This window comes from Zea mays, chromosome 10 (assembly GCF_902167145.1).
Source record: "Zea mays cultivar B73 chromosome 10, Zm-B73-REFERENCE-NAM-5.0, whole genome shotgun sequence".
Lineage (NCBI taxonomy): Eukaryota > Viridiplantae > Streptophyta > Magnoliopsida > Poales > Poaceae > Zea > Zea mays.
Genome location: NC_050105.1, coordinates 142,931,261 through 142,951,241, shown reverse-complemented (window position 1 = coordinate 142,951,241; position 19,981 = coordinate 142,931,261). Strand labels below are relative to the sequence as shown.

At 44.4% G+C, this 19,981-nt stretch overlaps 1 protein-coding gene and 2 pseudogenes across 2 annotated transcripts in view; 2 read left to right on the top strand and 1 right to left on the bottom strand.

Annotated features, from left to right (window-relative positions):
- Positions 1-6,294: 6,294 nt before the first annotated feature.
- The window catches only part of LOC100274381 (ubiquitin-conjugating enzyme E2 - ribosome protein pseudogene), a 32,871-nt pseudogene continuing 19,184 nt past the window's right edge, over positions 6,295-19,981 (bottom strand). Inside the window, exons 2-10 of the transcript NR_153662.1 lie at positions 9,093-9,351; positions 8,894-8,967; positions 8,474-8,687; positions 8,051-8,373; positions 7,827-7,967; positions 7,549-7,755; positions 7,385-7,448; positions 6,934-7,073; positions 6,295-6,716 (exon numbers count right to left, since the gene is read on the bottom strand). The product of NR_153662.1 is annotated as a ubiquitin-conjugating enzyme E2 - ribosome protein pseudogene (transcript). The remainder of the gene's footprint in view (positions 6,717-6,933; positions 7,074-7,384; positions 7,449-7,548; positions 7,756-7,826; positions 7,968-8,050; positions 8,374-8,473; positions 8,688-8,893; positions 8,968-9,092; positions 9,352-19,981) is intronic.
- LOC103642026 (uncharacterized) lies at positions 9,643-10,669 on the top strand. The gene is made up of 5 exons (XM_035963273.1): positions 9,643-9,778; positions 9,871-10,025; positions 10,114-10,326; positions 10,401-10,526; positions 10,625-10,669. The coding sequence occupies exons 1-5, from the start codon at positions 9,643-9,645 to the stop codon at positions 10,667-10,669; spliced, it is 675 nt and encodes a 224-aa protein (XP_035819166.1).
- LOC103642913 (histone H2A.2-like) lies at positions 19,384-19,974 on the top strand (annotated as a pseudogene).

The following is a 19,981-nucleotide window of genomic DNA, read 5'->3' as shown; positions in this document are numbered from 1 at the left end:
CTGATGGATGGATGAATTGAACATGGTTCATGGATGAGTGCTTTGTCGATGTGGTGATGTCTGAAATCTGAATTGTTTGTGCTACATGTTAGTACCTAGTTATCCCTTAATTGGGGATGGGGACCCATTGGGGACCCGAAACCCGAATGGGGATGGGTATGGGATGAATTTTGTACCCATGATGGGTATGGGGATGGGTATGGGGATGGATCAAACATGATGGGGATGGGTATGGGATGCTATAACCCGGTGGGGAATTCCCCATTGACATCTCTAGGGCTTGCCTTGGTGAGGAGGAGAGTCAGGCTCTTCGACTAGGATATTGCAGTTAGCAGCAAACCCTACTGGAGCACCTTCGGAAAGACCTTCAAGAACACTTTCAGTTGAAGGAACTTTAGATTGAGGAGCTGGCTCCTCTTCCACTTTCACTTTTATTTCTTCTTCTAGATGCTCTACAAGTCAATTACAAGTATATGGATGCTTATGAAATGTTATGAAATGCAACTTTGACAAGGGAGAGGAGAAGAAACATAAAGTTCTCAAAGCAAACATATGCTAAGAGTATCCACTCTTCTATACTACCAAGTTTTGCTAAAAGTGCCCCAAAGTGAATTTACTTAGACCAAACAGAGAAATAAACATACTAAAATTACCAAACTTGTTGTTCTTCAATTTATAGAATTCCAATTTGAGGTAAACATATATTAACATCAAGTTTTATTAATTGAAACTTCTTTATTTAGCTATTTCAAGGTTCTCTGGTCAAATCAATTCCAAACAGGTTCAAACTTTGACCAGGAGCTATTCTAAAGGTATATAAATTTCTCACAATTTTCTATGATTTTTGGACCTATGGTTTTATTTCTAAAATTCTTTTAATCTTGGGTACATTTAAATAACTAAAAATGTACTTGTTACAACAAAAATCCTACCACTACCCCATACACAAGGAAAAGCATCACAACAGTCATCGGATCCTGGGGAATATGCGCACATCCAACAACGACGGCTAGACCACAGAAATCACCACATCACCAGCAACGGTGGACATCAAAGTCCGGTGGCGCTTCACCAGTTCTGGTGCACAACAAGTCGTAGAAATTAAAGGAAGAACCCCATGAGTCCTACATGCACTAAGTAACTTGGAAACATAAGCACCATAACCTAGAAGCACCTTACGGTCTGCACTCTGCAGCCATGACGAGGTGGAACATCGGCGACACGAAACCGGTGGCAGGGACGGCGATACCAGACGGATACAGAGAGAGGCAACACGAGAGCAGGTGAACACAAACGCGAAAGCTGGGCTATCTGTGCATATGGTCAGTTTGGCAAAGAACCAGGGAGACCCTCAGTGCTTCCACCGAGCTGAATATATCGCCGAGGGAGCACAGGTTTCTGCTTATGTTACGGTCGAACGAGCTGGCGCAAACACGTCAAAAGTTAGACGCGCGCCACGGCGTCTGATTACCACGTTGCCACGACTATATAGTAAACGTTAGACGTGCCCGACACCTTGCTTCACGTAGAAACTTCTGGACAAAGGGTTCACCGGTTTGGATCACTTATCCCCCCCCCCCCCCCCCCCCCCCCCCCCCCCCCCCCCCCCCCCCCCCCCCCCCCCCCCCCCCCTTTTGAGATAAGGCTGTATTTGTTTGAAGATAATGGAGTGAGATCTTTTGCAGATATTGTTACTCTCCAGAATCGGTTTAACCGACTGCAGTGCTCCCTTCATCCCCTCTTCTCTCCCATTTCCACATAATGACAGACCTTGCCCACTATACCAAACTTATTCACCGAGTATTGGTCTTTCACTTTGCTACTACATTCCAGAGCTAAAAACACATGAATCACAAACTACACTGCCCAAAATCGAGTACACCTCACTGCTTTCGGTTCAGTTATCAGAAACTTACTCCCCACACATATCCTGACAGGGTAGGTTCTAGAGCATAATACTTGATATTTTGTGTGATACTAGACTAACATATCTGAAAGGAATCCATTTCCCTGCATATGGTCTTCAATTCCTTTATAGCATTCTGTGACCAAAAGTATCCAGATCTCAAACAATAATACCCCAAACCTGGTTACATTCCTTTGAAGCTCAGTTTCAGCTTCTGAATTATACTTCCTCTCAAATGTAGACAGACAATGCATGTTTGGGGTTACTGAACTTATTATTTTTTTTGCACAACACTATGTCCAATCCTTTATAAGAGATTTGTTCCCCAATATAAGAGCTTCATCTTTGTTATAATGATCTAAATCATTTTCTCAATGGAGCAAGCACAAAATGGATCCAAAGTTGAGTGATCAGCACTGTTAGGTAACCTCAAAGCAAAATCACAAACTGATAGGCTATCATCGAGCACCTTTTTCTGAAATTTTTATGTGGTACCAAGTCCCCCACCCTTAAACATACTTGTACCCTAATAGACAGTCTACAACTTTTCTATAAAATGTACGACTTAATACTCCAAGGATCAAACACCAGAGAACTCCAAAGTTGGGCCAAACACACAAAGACCACTGTTACTGCCAGTTTCATATGGATTTAGGGTTAGGTGATTTAATCAAGTTTGTGCACCTGGTGCAACTCTACAACTTTGTTACAGCGACCATTTTCAAACTATCTACAGATCAAAAGTTACAGAGGCCTAAAGAGAGCTCACTGATAAGAAATTTCAGAATTCCAAACCCTAGGTCAAGACTTAGTTTTGAGTTTTTCTCTATTTTTTCCTATGAAACTTGGAAATCTCTACACATGAAAGTTGCTTGGTTTGGAAAACCCTATATCTTTGATATTTTGACTTTTGGCAAAATATTACCATATCACAAATTTCACCTTTTGGACCAAAACTGGAGTTTTTCAAACTAGGTTTTCGACTCTCTATCCATCCCAAGCCCCGATGCATTTGCCACCTCCTTGTTGGTTTAAAATTTTTATCACTTATATGGTGCATTAGATAGTAGGAATTGAATGATTAAACCTTTGCTGCATAACTTCCTTGAGTTATTGATTATCATCCTTGATACCTGATTTGAAGCTCCGCAGCTAACGCGCGAGGTAAGCGATGATGTGTGGGCCCCGCATGGAAGTGGCACAGTGAGAAGGAGTCTGGCCCGCGCGCGCGTTAGGGTCTGGCCACGCGGGCCCACCCGTCGGCGCCATAGCGCGCGAGAGTGTGGAGAGTGTACGCATTTTATTGGGCCGGCAGACGAAAACGGCCCAGTATGTGGCTTCCCTTTTTTCCTTTTCTTTTATATTTTCTTTTCCTTTTATATCTCTTTTAGTTTCTAGAATTCAAATTTGAATCCAGCTTTAAATGTGAACTTGTACTTATTTTAAATATACCAATTGAACCAAATATGGAAGGCCTGATTATATTATATATGTTTTCTTTATTTTTGTGTAGCATTTTTCCTTTCTTTTCTCTAGACTCTAATATGCAAACTAGGGTTAAATCCCCATATTTGGATTTTAATATATTTCTTTATAGCCTATTTTTATATTATCACAAAATGCACACAAAATAAAGTCCAGCATGATGCATAATTTAGTGGCATATATTTTAGAATTATTTGTTTTTAAATATGGTGTTCACATGTGATGGTACAAAAAGGTCAAACTCACACATAGATAAAGTGAAATTGTTTCTCCTTTTGTATTTCCTTACAAATTGGGTATTACAGAAACTTAGGTTAAAATTATTTACTTTGAGTTATTCCGAACCAAGCACCTAATAATAACTTAGATTAAACAGAACAATCAAGTCGCATGGCTAACGCCTAGTCAGCGTTTGAACTCCGGACATGTTTTGGAGCTCGCTCCCGACGTTAGCTGTTGCTGGTCGTTCGGCGCTCGGGTCCTTCCCCTCTGTCTTGGGCGTGGGGTGCAGCTTGGGCTCCGGCTCTGCCACCCTCGCCCTCGCCCGCGTCCTTCTCGACGAGGTTGGTGAGCGAGAGCTCGTACTCGGATTCAGTGAGGTCGTGCAGCATCTTCCCAGCATCCCCTCCCGTTGCCGCCCTGTGTTCTGTTCAATCGCTAGAAATACGGTGGCGATGTGCCTTATACAAGATGCATAGGCGTCAACGTTTTTGTTACTTTGCTGTTTTTTTGAAAATTGACGGGACCTAAACATTGTCTAGTGATGAGAACACAAATCATCCGCAGATTATTGCCCCGAAATTTGTACTGCTCACTGTCTGGGAGAGTTTGTCCAACATTCCACTTGAAGCAAATTGGTTGCATATTTGAATCCTCAACCCAATCTGCACACTTGTCTATCTACAATTGGCCTGGTACAACAATTCAACAACGGTGCTAAGTCACTAGTTTAACTACATTTCAGATACACCAATACAGCATCAAAGCAGCACAATACTACAGATGTGTTGTTGGGCACAGATGTATTGTATGCAGCCTGAAGATTTTGGTCGGATGTGCCTGTCAATCTACCAATTCCGTCATAGATGGACACAGATGCAACATGTATGCAGCCATCACTTCGTTTGGTAACGCTAGCACCCATATCACAGATGTTTGTAAAACATGATAGGATGCAAATCTTACTTATTATGGAATGCTAAGAGAGAATTAGTTCAGCATCAAATAAAGCAAGGCACTTCTTCCCATTAAACTTCACATTGCATGCAGACCCCATTACCAAGCAGCACTAGAGCTAGAAATTTAACTAGAACTTTGGTCAATCGCAGGCGACGCATCAGTACACACTTGCAAAACGGCAAAAGTCGACATCCACAACCACAGTGTATAGGACAGGGTGAACGCGAGACGAGACACTACTTCAGCGACTTCGCGGTGGCCTTCGTGGGGGACTTGCTGCTGCCCCTGCCGACGCGCGCGTACTGACCTTCCTTTAGGTACCGCCTGATGCGCCCAACTGGGAACTGGAGCCCGGCCTTGACAGATCGCGACACCGCCTTCTTCTTTGGCCCGCCGCCCAGCTTCCGCCCAAACGCCAACTTCTCCACCACTGCGCTTGAGAGCACCTAGAGGGGGTGAATAGGTGATCCTGTAAAATCAAAAACTAAATAGCCACAAAACTTAGTTATGAAAGAGTTAGTGCGACTAAATAGCTCGAGGCGAGTTCTTGTGAACAAAACAATCACAGAGAAGGCAACACAAGAGACACGTGATTTTTATCCCGTGGTTCGGCCAAGTAACAATTGCCTACTTCCACGTTGTGGCTCAACCCCTTTCAAGTGATCCAATGATCAACTTGAATACCACGACTTTCTTCCTTATAGTCTTCTTCCCGTTTGCTAGGAATCTCCACAAGTTGGAGCCTCTCGCCCTTACAATATTGATCACAAAGAACACACAAGAGTAAGGTTGGGAGAACAACACACACAAGACTCAAATATGCAGCACAATCACGCACACAAGTCACGACTTGAGCTCAAAACACAACACACGAAGTTCGCAACTCAAATGGAGCTTAAATCACTAACACGGAGAATAAAATGCGTGAAGTTAGAGTCTTGGAGTCTTAGGATGCTTAGTGAATGCTTGGGTGTCTCCTCCATACGCATAGGGGCCCATTTTATAGCCCCAAGGCAGCTAGGAGCCGTTGGAGACCAACTTGGAAGGCCATCCTTGCCTTCTGTCGAGTGGCGCACCGGATCGGACAGCTATTGTAGCCTGTCCGGTGCGCTATTTCCTTCCAAAAACGACACAGTCGACCGTTGTAACTTCGAGCCCGTTGGCGCAACGGACACTGTCTGGTGCACACCGGACAGTCCGGTGTCTCCTTTCGACCGTTGGAGCTGCCACGCGTCGCCCGCAGATCTCGCGGCCGACCGTTGGCGCTGGCAACCGTTGGCTCACCGGACAGTCCGGTGCACCACCAGACAGTCCGGTGAATTATAGCCATGTCGCCTTTCTTCATTCCCGAGAGCATCGAGTTCGTCGCAGATGACTCACCGGACAGTCCGTTGATTTTTAACCGTACGCCGTCGTCGAGTCCCGAGAGCAGCGAGTTCACGCGGACCAGCCTGGCGCACCGGACGCTGTTCGGTGCACCACCGGACAGTCCGGTGCACCCAGACCGAGCTAGTGTTGGCTGCACACAGCCAACTCTTCTCCCTTTTCTTCTCTTGTTCTTTAGTCACTGTTTCTAACACTTTGATAACCATGTTAGTACATAAAACAATTTACCAAGTCTAGAAACATACTTTTTGCCTGTTTAACACATAAAGAGTTCAAAACATTTGTGTTGGATACTTAATCACCAAAACACTTAGGCCCCGTTTGTTTCTTTTCATTTTGAGGAATTAGAATCTTACTATTAGAATAGGCTATTTTTTTAGAATGTGACATTCCACTACTTTCCAAAGTCTTCTACAACTATTAAGACTCACATGTAGACTGCCCCCGCTCTCCCCTCACTCCCGTGGCTCCCGCGCGCACAACCGCCGAGGATCCCGCAGCCGCAAACAACCGCCGCCAGCTCGCGTGGCTCCCGCGCGCACAACCGCCCGCTCTCCCCTCGCTCCCGTGGCTCCCGCGCGCACAACCGCCGAGGATCTCGCAGCCGCCGCCGCCAGCTCGCGTGGCTCCCGCGCGCACAACCGCTGAGGATCCCGCAGCCGCAAACAACCGCCGCCCGCCCGCCCGCCCAACGCCGCGATTCGCGGGCGCCATCCGCGAGTCCCCGCCGCCCGCCGCGAGTCACTTGCCGCTCCAGTCACTGGATCACAGAGATCAATCAGAAAAAAAGAGATTAACCGTACTGTATGTAGACAAAATCACGCTGTGGCGTGGCCTGACAGATTGACAGTGGTGCAGTGCAAGGCTGAATAATTAATCCTGCACGCACGGTGACGTGGTTGGTAGGCTATCAAATCCGTCTCCAAACACGTGATTTTGTCTACAAGAACAATAGAGACTGGAATGGAAGAGCTTACAGGTGGTTCATGAGGGTAATCAGGAGGAAAGAAAATATCGAAGAAAAAAAGATTGTCATGGTAAGGTGTTCCAGGTGCCCCAACGATGCAAGCCCTCAGAAGATCCATCCTTTCCTCATAAACTCTCACATGAATACCATCTGCATAGTTAAAACAAAGCATACATATAAACATCATACTAGAATTAAAAGTAATATGGTTTCCATGACATGGAATATTTGCCAGTGGAATGTAATGATTTACACCTAGCCTTAAACACCAATGCAAGTATGCCAGCACTCAATGTTATGGTACAGATTTGCTACCGATAGTAGACTATCTCTAAGAAATAATGAGTGAAATAAACAGCTAATGAAGTTTCAGATTTACTAACAGGTACCTGTTACAGAAATTAAAGCTACTGAAGTTTCAGATTTACTGAATTAAACGGTAGAAAAGCTCAAAATAACACCTGGTAGGTCATTTTGCAGGATGTTCCATTCCAGTCGCACCTTCTTCAGCCAACCTCTTGTAACCTAAAAATAGAAAATAATCATCATTACACATAATGCCCCTTTCACACCAATGATTATTGTTCGAGAAAAATGTCAGTGAAAGCTTCAGAAGCTGCATTACACTTTCATGGCCATTTTCCTTCACAAAATGATGATCCAAACAGTCAGTGACTACATCGAATCTTTTTGAGACGGCATCCTCTGAAGAGAGAATTGGCTTGTCAATCTGCGCCACAAACTTCACTATCTGTTCTTCTTTTGGCGTTTCTTCTGCACATGGCTGCATTTCTGCCATCTTCACAATTTCATATCGAGGATCTACCAAAACCTGGATAACATATTCACTTAAGAACTCTGGAAAAAATGAGCTTGGCTGAATTTGTTCAACAAATAACTTACTGAGCTTGGAGATGGAGAACCATGAATACCAAACAAACTAGCAGCCACATTTGTCAGGAAGTCAAAAGCTGTCTTGGGAAATAGAAAAGCAGTGGCTTTGCACAAGGAGCCAGTGCAGTCTTCAGTAGACTCCAGAGCAATCTGAACAAAACAAAAAAATGTTCAGCCATCACTTAATACAGTTTAAAAAGTTGAGAAAGAGAGGGAGAGGGAGGGAAACAGACCTCATGGTTCAATTCCTCCTGCTCAGCCTCGTCTAATGAATCACCAATTGTATGTTCCTCATTCATTGATTCTACAGAACTATTATCAAGAAGCTTGTCCAATCCAATTATCTCAAAATGTTGCACCTGCCATTGTACCAGCTTTGCAGACTAAACAAGGGATGTATAGTAATAGTTGTTGTCCTGCTTAAGAATGAATTCACCTGCATCAATTGGGCTAGGATGAACTGGTTTGAAGCGTTGCTCGGTTCTGAATGGAAACATGCTTGTCCGATATTCAGCTCTCTTCCTGTTGGCCCACCACCTGTTGTATCAGGTTGCCCCTTTGTTAATGACAATAAACAAAAATGTTAGTGTTCAGATTTACGTGTAGGACATCAGAGACAAAAATCCTTAACAGAATCTACAAACACGCGCGCGCACCTTTTTTTGGCTTGTTGGTATCTAAACCATTTCTTCGGCGAGCGACTTCACACTTCTTTCCAGTAGAACCAATACCTTCAAGGCCACCGCTAAGTAGATAGTCATTCTCAGCCATGCGAGTTAATTGGTCCTTAAGGGAGTGGCCAGATGACTTGTCAGACAGCATAGATATTACCGGTCCCTAGCCAGTGGTAGACACCAGTAAGGCACTAACCTGTTCTTCAGAAAAATGAACAACAACTAGGATTTTTCAGAAACTGGCATTCCTTGCCTCTGCTTGCCAAGAAAAAGAAAATGTTGAAATTTTTTAATTGGCAACTTGTTAGCTTGAAGTAATTCTATTTCTGCATGGCTTATTTTGTTTTGGTACCAGCAGCCTCCATCGTCAAGGAGGCTCGACATGAGGTCTTAGTGTCTTACCAGCAGAGAGCTGAGGCTCTGGAGGGATTGCTTGAGTTTAGTGCCCAGTTGCTGTCGCAGGAGAGATTTTAAACCTGCAGCAGCTTTGTGCGTTAAACAAGCTTTAGTCTACCTTGTAAATTGGAGATAAATGTATGTGAACAAACCAAGCATGCTGGTTGGATGAGAACGAGAAGACAAGAGACAGAGAGCACCCTACCTGTATGAGCCTGTGAGAACGGAGACAATGGCGTCGTTCTCTAGTAGCACCTGCATGTAGGCGGGGCGGCCTTGCATGGCGGCGAGGTGTAGCGGCATGGCGCCGCTGTCGTCCCTGATGTTGTCGAACCGGGCGAAACCCCTGCCAGACTTCCAGAGCAGCGAGTGAGTAGTGGTCGCCGGGCGTCAGGCGGGGGAGGAGGGAGAAGGTCTCGCTACGAGTCAGCCACCGTCGTAGTCCGCGCCGCCGCGAGGATTGCCTACAACCAGTCTCAGATTTTATTTATATTTATTGAAGTTAATAACTAAAGTGCAGTATGTTAGTCTCTAGAAAATAATGTTACGTAAATCTGCATTCAAATGATGAACTGTAGACTGTCGGCGCCTCCCCTCTACAATATGTTTATATCATTTTATTTGCAATATTAATTTTTCATTATTATGTTATCACTAATGCATGTAAAATTGTTTAGCTGGTTATAGTAGAAACATTTAAATCGTGTATCAAATAATACATAGTAACAATGATTATAGGTTTTTGTCTCCTGTGGATGGAATCTAAAGAGGAAAATGTTGCACTTACAATCATCCAAAGAGATAATACATTATCTATAGATGAATCTCTACTAATGTCCTTGTCTCATAACAAGCCAAAAAAATCGGTGACTACTACAATAGTTCCGAAAGGTATGATAACTTCCATACTACCGTATGGATCAATTTGTATTGTTTTTATTGCAAGTGATTTATGTTTGATCTCATGACTGTTTCGTTCGTAGATTATATTTGCACGCAGGGTGATCTTGCACTCATCGATTGGATTAAAGAAATCCCTTGTGAACCAAGGGTAGAAGTCGTGCTTATTGATGATGCTTTTGTGGAAAGGAAGTGGATGGAATGCCTATTTCAACCGGACGCATATCTAGGTGATGAGGTAATTCATGATAATTCAACTAGCTAGGAGCACCACACTAAAAAGATACTCACCCTGGTATTTTAAACCATAACTTACATACTTGCAGGTGATAGACTGTTACATAAATTTAATAAAAGCTCAAGAGCATCTAAAATGCCGATCTGGAGGTCGTGTACACATAGAAAATGCTTTTCAGTTCAACTTTCTAAAGCGAGACGGTGATGTTGAAACTAAAACAGATGAGTTATATCCAAGTAAAGACATGGCACAAATATCTAGCGCTGAAAGAAGGGTTTTACTTTATCTAGACCATGACATGGTAAATACGAGATTGCAATCTACACGGTTAGTGTTTACATGTATTATTATGCAATATTTATAATTGACTTGTAGGTGTTTATTCCAATAAATATCCGAGAAATGCACTGGTATCTTGCCGTGATCAATGCAAGAAATATGGAGATACAAGTGCTCGACTCACTTGGTACATCATCCGGTCGCAATGACCTCATTGACACTGTGAGTTTATACAAACTCAACAATTACGAATCCCTTATTAACTTAAAATCTCAACTTCTAATTCTATGTTTTTATAATAATAATAATAAAGATAAAAGGACTACAAAGACAAATTGATATGGTATCTCAGCGTAAGGAGTTAAAAGATCAAAGGTGGCCAGACCTCCGAGTTGCTTCTTGGCCACTTAGAGAAATAGAAATGGAATATGCAAAGCAAACAGATAGGTACACCATATATTCTTATGTGTTGCTATTAATATTCATTGCTGTTAATCTTGACATTTTATCATCTGGTTGATGTAGCTCCTCGTGTGGCCTCTTTCTACTAAACTATATCGAATACTGGACAGGGGATGAACTATCTGATAATTTTACCCAGGTATATTATTACTACTATGACATTATGTGTGCATCATGGACGCCGTGAATTGTGGTAGAGCTTTCTTTCAGGCTGCAGACTTGTTTGCATCCCTACTGTTCCAAGTCGTGCTCGCTTTTGTTGTTTGTTGTACGACCGGCGATTTTTTATGATTGGTTCAGTCGTTTTGCTTTGCATACACTGTGAACATAACTGCAATCTGCATATTTATCACATGCACAGATTTTCTTGTTGGCAGTTTGCACTTTCTGATGGGTCTCTTTTTTAACAATAAATAAATTACATGTGGCTATAACATGAATATCTGTTTGCTGTCTTCTGTTATTATTATGTCAATCCAATTGATACATATAATTGCTAAATAAATTGTTTCTTATTTGCAGGACGACATGTCACACTTTAGGAAAAAATTGGCTGCTATATTACTATCTTCAGATATAAACAAGAGAAAGGGGTGTCCGTTATACAAGTATGACAAAGAAGTCGATGCTGGATGCTCCTCTGATGTTCAGATATTAGATAGTCCCACAAATCCTAAGAAGAGGAAACTACATTGTGTATCTGAAGAAAACGAAGTATTGATGGAAGATGATGATGGCCCCATCACTCAAGCAGACTTAGAAAGGTGGTTTGTTCATGATTGGGATAAAAGAACTCCTATAAAAATCCCGACCGATGAATGCACTAATGAGTTTTTACTGAGTGGCCTTTCCACAAAGGACATGCCAGTGACGAAAGCCGATTTAATAGATGTTCTATGTGATTACATCATGACAATCCAAGATGATACGACATTAGAGTAAGTGCTCATTGTTTTATTTATTTTATATGTACCAACTACATAAAGTTTTGATATATACTTTTGTCATGTTGCATTACAGGATGACATGGGTGCGAAGTTTCAACCCTTTTAAGATAGAAATATCTGTCAAAGACCTGCAAAACGTATTAAGGGTAAATCTAGATATGACTCTAAAATGTTTTGACATGGCTGTTCGATTGTTGGCCATTAAAGAGTCACATATGTCGAAAGATGAAATGATAAAGGATAAAAAACATTATATGGACATGCGCTTCTGGGTAAGTTTGTTTTCAATCAATAATGTAGTAATATATTGTATCTATACATATAATCCTCATGTGGACATGCATATATATTTATCTAGAGAATGATTGGTTTTGGTAAACTTCCAAAGTACCATCAGGATCCTACAGCAGAAGAGTTAGCCAAAACACTCGACTGTTGGCCATCATTGAACTATTATATCACTGGTTGTAAATATGTAAGTATGTGTTCATTTCGAATGTATTTATAAAAGGCACTTCGTTGCAATCCTAATGACTGGTATTTTGTAGGTTCTTATGCCATGGAAATTCAACGGATGCTACGCACTTTTCATAATCGATCATGGTAAAAAGCACGTAACTTTTATAGACTTTACACCCACTGAAGATTGGTGTAAACACATGCCATACAAGAGGTTTGCAGAAGCAATTATCATGGCCTCCAAGAAATATAAGATTGCCTACAATAAGAAACGTTCTGGATGGGCAGATGATATTTTTAAGTGGGAACATACAATTCGGTCTGGTCTTCCATTGGACTTAAAAGGGTATTTTCTTAATACCATGTTCTCAACAGTTTAAAATTTTTCTATGATAACCATTGTATATAATATAGTTGGCCAAACATTATTCTGTAGGGTTAATACAAGCTACTTCGTTCTACAAGCTATGGTCATGTGGGGGAGTGGTAGACGAATGGAATTTAATAGGGTGAGTGGAGTACGTTTGGTTCATGTTCAAACATACATTTCAGTTACATAATATAAATTTGACGTACTGTTCTCTTATGTCTTTGTGTGTAGGATACAAAGATTCTTCGAAGGAACTTTGTAATTGATCTATTAAGTTACGAGGAGAATTCATGCCGCTATGCTATCCCTCCAAACATACAACAACGACTTATCAGTATCGCAAAAAAAGATTAGATTAATGTACGATTGTCGACATATTTGACTATTATTAGAAATTGTAAGACAAGTTGATTCGTGCAATACCGATGGTGCATCAACAATATGCGTGTAGAACTACATATTTTCCATGTCTTCTTTTTCTCGTGTATTATTTTCCAAGTCCGAAGAACATCTGCCATGATATACACTTTCTTGTGCAGACCACTTTTTTGTGTGCTTGCAATTGCAACTCTATTGCCTTTTCGTCATGTGGAGAGGTTAGTCCACCTAATGTTATCAGGTCCCAGTGAATGCACAGGCTGTGACTTTGTTTTCTTTCCTAAACATTATAACACATTTGTAACCTTTTTCTATAATATTATAACATATTTGTACATGAGTTATCGTGATATTTTATCTTCCCGTTGCAACGCACGGGCATCCACCTAGTTATCATATAAGACTATCTTAAATTTATGGGGTGAAAGGTGGAAATTGATTCTATAGATTTACATGTTATTTTTCCGATGTACAATTTATAACACACTCTTTTATTTACTTTGTTATAACATAAATGTAGTATATAACTATCTCTCTCGTGTGATTTAAGATAATATAAAAATATATTACATATATAAATATATAAACTTAATTAGTTTTATCTAGATTATAATTATTAAAATGGAATTCAATTCCAACGAAACAAACGGGGCCTTATAGAAATGGCCTAAGGGCACATTTCCCTTTCAATCTCTCCCTTTTTGGTGAATTATGCCAACACATCAAAAAGCAACAAAAAGAAGTGCAAAATCAATGCAATTGAAGACCAAATTGTTTTTGACTATTATTTGGCATAATTGGATCACTCTTTGCCACCACTTGGTTTGTTTTTGCAAATTAAATTCATTTTCCTATCTCTAAGTCAAACACACTTGTTTGGGCACATAGAGAGTTATTCCAAGAGAAAAATTGATCAAGTGCAAAAAACTCTCCCTTTTTTCCATAATCAAAATTCTCCCCACAAGAGACCAAATTTTGCAATAAGAGAATTTTAGACAAATCAAAAATTCTAACTCTATTATTTTGAAATTCACAAGTGGTAGATGATCCATTTGTTTTGGCCTTAATTTCTCCCCCTTGGGCATTAAAAGCACCAAAATGGGATCATTTTTTGCCCATTTAACCCCATTGCCTCACCAAAAATGTCAATTAAGAGCAAAAGGGCAATGAGATTGCAAGTATGAACTTGGAAGGAAGTACACTAATACCGGAGTGTAGTGGAAGACTTTTCATCGTCCAAGTTTATTTTTCGCTTTCAATGCACCTTTGAGACTACATGAAGAATACTCAAACAACCAGGTTAGTCTCAAAGGGTCAAGTTGTAGCACATCTCCCTCTTAATATATGCATCATTCGCATATGGACTTATGAGGTTCGGGGATCACTTGTACAACTTGAGCACCATAAATAACAATAATTGATTGAAATGCACAAAGTAACATGATCAAAGGCATAGAACACATGTATGTTATAGATCAATCCAAGTTACGCGAATCTAAGACATTTAGCTCACTACGCAACCTGCAAAACCTTTTATCATCTAAAGGCTTGGTGAGGATATCGGCTAGCTGGTTCTCGGTATTAATATGATACACCTCGATATCTCTCTTTTGCTGGTGGTCTCTCAGGAAGTGATGCCGGATGTCTATGTGCTTAGTGTGGCTGTGTTCAACAGGATTATCCGCCATGCGGATTGCACTCTCTTGTCACATAGGAGTGGGACTTTGCTCAGATTGTAGCCAAAGTCCCGGAGGGTTTGCCTCATCCAAAGTAGTTGCGCACAACACTGTCCTACGGCAACATACTCGGCCTCAGCGGTGGATAGGGCAACGGATGTTTGTTTCTTAGAACTCTAGGACACCAGTGACCTTTCGAGAAATTGGCATGTCCCTAATGTGCTCTTCCTATCAACCTTTCACCCGGCATAATCAGAGTCTGAGTATCCAATTAAGTCAAAGGTAGACCCATTTGGATACCAGATGCCGAAGCAACGCGTAGCAACTAAATATCTAAGAATTCGCTTAATGGCCACAAGGTGACATTCCTTAGGTCGGATTGATATCTAGCACACATGCATAAACTAAGCATAATGTCCAGTCTACTAGCACATAAATAAAGTAAGGAACCTATCATGGACCGGTATGTCTTTTGATCAACAGACTTACCTCCTTTGATGAGGTCGACATGCCCGTTGGTTCCCATCGGTGTCTTTGCGGGCTTGGCGTCTTTCATTCCAAACCTCTTGAGAAGATCTTGAGTGTACTTGGTTTGTGAGATGAAGGTGTCGTCTTTTAGTTGCTTCATTTGGAATCCAAGGAAGTAGGTCAACTCGCTCATCATCGACATATCGAACTTTTGAGTCATCACCCTGCTAAACTCCTCACAACACTTTTGATTAGTAGAACTAAATATTATGTCATCGACATAAATTTGAAACACAAAAAGTTTTTGTAAAAAGAGTGCGATCGGCTTTTGATCACTAACACAGAGAATCAAATGCATGGAGTTGGAGTCTTGGAGTCTTAGGATGCTTAGTGAATGCTTGGTTGTCTCCTCCATGCGCCTAGGGGCCCATTTTATAGCCCCAAGGCAGCTAAGAGTCGTTGGAGACCAACTTGGAAGGCCATCCTTGCCTTCTGTCGAGTGACGCCCAGGACAGGCCGATGCGCCATCGGACAGCTATTTTAACCTGTCCGGTGCGCGATTTCCTTCCAAAAACGGCACAGTCGATTGTTGCAACTCCGGACCCATTGGCGCACCATACACTGTCCGGTGCACACCGAACAGTCTGGTGCTTCCTTCCGACCGTTGGAGCTGCCACGCGTCGCCCGCAGATTTCGCGGCCGACCGTTGGCGTTGGCAACCGTTGGCTCACCGAACAGTCCGGTGCACCACCGGACAGTCCGGTGAATTATAGCCACGTCGACTTTCTTCATTCCCGAGAGCATCGAGTTCGTCGCAGATGACTCACCGGACAGTCCGGTGATTTTTAGTCGTATGCCGTTGTCGAGTCCCGAGAGCAACGAGTTCACGCGGACCAGCCTGGCGCACCGAACGCTGTCCGGTGCACCCAGACCGAGCTGGTGTTGGCCGCACACAGCCAACTCTTCTCTCTTTTCTTCTCTTGTTCTTTAGTCACTGTTTCTAGCACTTGGATAACCATGTTAGTACATAAAACAATTTACTAAGTCTATAAACATACCTTTTGCTTGTTTAACACATAAAGAGCTCAGAACATTTGTGTTGGACACTTAATCACCAAAACACCACATAACCTGACAGGGTAGGTTCTAGAGCATAATACTTGATATTTTGTGTGATACTAGACTAACATATCTAAAAGGAATCCATTTCCCTGCATATGGTCTTTAATTCCTTTATAGCGTTTTGTGATCAAAAGTATCCAGATCTCAAATAATAAAACCCCAAACCTGGTTACACTCCTTTGAAGCTCAGTTTCAGCTTCTGAATTATACTTCCTCTCAAATGTAGACAGACAGTGCATGTTTGGGGTTACTTAACTTTTTTTTTGCACAACACTATGTCCAACCCTTTATAAGAGATTTGTTCCCCAATATAAGAGCTTCATCTTTGTTATAATGATCTAAATCATTTTCTCAATGGAGCAAGCACGAAATGGATCCAAAGTTGAGTGATCAGCACTGTTAGGTAACCTCAGAGCAAAATCACAGTCTGACAGGCTATCTTCGAGCACCTTTTTCTGAAATTTTTATGTGGTACCAAGTCCCCCACCCTTAAACACACTTGTACCCTAATAGATAATCTACAACTTTTTTATAAAAGGTACGAGTTAATACTCCAAAGTTCAAACACCAGAGAACTCAAAAGTTGGGCCAAACACACAAAGTTAGTCTTCTAAATTGGTGTTAAGTCTGAACTTCCAGACTATGAAACCTTGAATCTTTAGACCACTGTTACTGCCAGTTTCATATTGTCGGCGTTTCGAGACCGGGGGTCCCTAAGCCGAAGAGTGAGTGTGTCGTGTGCCCCAGCCCAGATGGGTCGAGCGCGTGGGAGAGCGCGAAGGGGGGAAGCGAGGTGGCCGGAGACGGGCGTGAGAGAGGTGGAAATCCCGCGGCCTTCGTGTTCGTCCCGCGCCCAGGTCGGGTGCGCTTGCAGTAGGGGGTTACAAGCGTCCACGCGGGTGAGGGAAGCGAGCGGCCCCAAGAGAGCGCCTGTCTCGTCCTCGTCCCCGCGCGGCCAACTCTCTCTAAGAGGGCCCTGGTCCTTCCTTTTATAGGCGTAAGGAGAGGATCCAGGTGTACAATGGGGGTGTAGCAGAGTGCTACGTGTCTAGCGGGGGAGAGCTAGCGCCCTAAGTACATGCCAATGTGGCAGCCGGAGAGATCTTGGCACCCAGCTGGTGTGATGTCGTGGCTGTCGGAGGAGCAACGGAGCCTGGCGGAGGGACAGTTGTCGGAGCGGTTGAGTCCTTGCTGACGTCCTCCTGCTTCCGTAAGAGAGCTGAGAGTCGTCGTCGTCACAGGGCTTGCGGGGCGCCATCATTGCCTATCTGGCGGAGCTAGCCAGATGGGACGCCGGTCTTGTTCTCTGCGGCCCGAGTCGGCTCGGGGTAAGGTGATGATGGCGCTTCCTGTTGACGTGGCTGGCTTGCGCCCTAGGTCGGGCGACGTGGAGGCTCCTCCGAAGCCGAGGTCGAGTCTGTCTTCCATGGCCGAGGCCGAGCCCGAGCCCCTGGGTCGGGCGAGGCGGAGGTCGTTCGGCAGAGGCCAGGGCGGAGTCCGAGCCCTGGGGTCGGGCGAAGCGGAGTTCGTCGTCTTCCGGAGCCTAGCCCGAGTCCGAGCCCTGGGTCGGGCGGAGCGGAGTTCGCCGTCTTCCGGGGCCTAGCCCGAGTCCGAGCCCGGGGTCGGGCGGAGCGGAGTTCGCCGTCTTTCGGGGCTTAGCCCGAGTCCGAGCCCTGGGTCGGGCGGAGCGGAGTTCGCCGAGCCCTGGGTCGGGCGGAGCGGAGTTCGCCGTCTTCCGGGGCTTAGCCCGAGTCCGAGCCCTGGGTCGGGCGGAGCGGAGTTCGCCGTCTTCCGGGGCCTAGCCCGAGTCCGAGCCCTGGGTCGGGCGGAGCGGAGTTCGCCGTCTTCCGGGCTTAGCCCGAGTCCGAGCCCTGGGTCGGGCAGAGCGGAGTTTCCTATGGCGCCTTTGTCAGGGCCTCACTGCCTGTTAGTCTCACTCTGTCAAGTGGCACTGCAGTCGGAGTGGCGCAGGCGGCGCTGTCCTTCTGTCAGACCGGTCAGTGGAGCGGCGAAGTGACGGCGGTCACTTCGGCTCTGCCGGGGGGCGCGCGTCAGGATAAAGGTGTCAGGCCACCTTTGCGTTAAATGCTCCTGCGACTCGGTCGGTCGGCGCGGCGATTTAGTCAGGGTTGCTTCTTAGCGAAGGCAAGGCCTCGGGCGAGCCGGAGATGTGTCCGCCGTTGGAGGGGGGCCTCGGGCGAGACGGAAATCCCTCGGGGTCGGCTGCCCTTGTCCGAGGCTAGGCTCGGGCAAGGCGTGATCGAGTCGCTCGTATGGACTGATCCCTGACTTAATCGCACCCATCAGGCCTCTGCAGCTTTATGCTGATGGGGGTTACCAGCTGAGAATTAGGCGTCTTGAAGGTACCCCTAATTATGGTCCCCGACACATATAGATTTAGGGTTAAGTGATTTAATCAAGTTTGTGCACCTAGTGCAACTCTACAACTTTGTTACAGCGACCATTTTCAAACTATCTACAGATCAAAAGTTAAAGAGGCTTAAAGAGAGCTCGCTGATAAAAATTTCAGAATTTCAAACCCTAGGTCAAGACTTAGTTTTTCCTTTAAACTTGAAAATCTGTGCACATGAAAGTTGCTTGGTTTGGAAAACCCTATAACTTTGATATTTGGACCAAAACTAGAGTTTTTCATACTAGATTTTCGACTCTCTATCCATCACCATATCCCACTTAAAGTTTTTTTTGGTCTTAGTGAATACATTTTAAGTGTATTACAACACAAAGATGTCAATGCATATGATGTCATGTCGGGTTTTAGTTTCTATTAACACCACGGGTGTTACAAGCACCATCTCAAGTGTTTCAAATATACTACACCGTAGTGGGCTGCCCTATAATCTAAATTTGGAGCTTTACTGTTGGAGCGGAATGTTTTGTTGTTGCCATAAATTATATAAAATACAATCATTTTTAAATTGTCCTAAAGTCGCGCATCGTATAGACCACTGTCGTCCGACGGCCCACGGGCCATGCAAGCTACCGACCCAAGGGATCTCCCAAATACAGCTATAAAAGCGCTCGTTCCTCACTGCCCAATCTAACGGATCGTGCTCTCGAAAACAAATCCTGGTCGTCCCCTTCCCCTCAAATCCAACGGCGTCAAGCTCACGTCCCGCGGATCGGTCCCCCACACCATCCCCGTCCCGCCGCTATAAAAACATTCCTCCGCTGCATTCCGATTTCGAATCCAAATCACCATTCCCTTTGCCTCCACATTAGAGCAGACGTGCACCCTAGGCTCTCGGGGGATAGAGGACGACAGCGCGGTGGTGGAGAAGTTTGCGTTTGGGCGGAAGCTGGGCGGCGGGCCAAAGAAGAATGCGGTGTCGCGAACTGTCAAGGCCGGGCTCCAGTTCCAGTTGGGCGCATCAGGTGGTACCTGAAGGAAGGTCAGTACGGGCAACGCGTCGGTAGGGGCGCGCCCGTGTTCCTTGCCAGCGTCCTCGAGTACCTCGCCGCCGAGGTCATGGAGCTGGCGGGTGCCGCGGCGCGTGACAGCAAGAGGGGCCGCATCGTCCCGCGCTACCTCCTCCTGGCCATCCGCAAGGACGAGGAGCTCGGCAATCTGCTTGTCGAGGTCACCATCACGCACGATGGTGTGTTGTCCAACATCAACCCCGCCCTCCTCCCCAACAAGGTCGTCGCCGCCGCAGGCAGCAGCAAGTCCCCCACGAAGGCCGCCGCGAAGTAGCCGAAGTAGTGTCTCGTCTCACGTTCACCCCGTGCTATACACTGTGGTTGTGGATGTTGACTTTTGCCGTTTTGCAAGTGTGT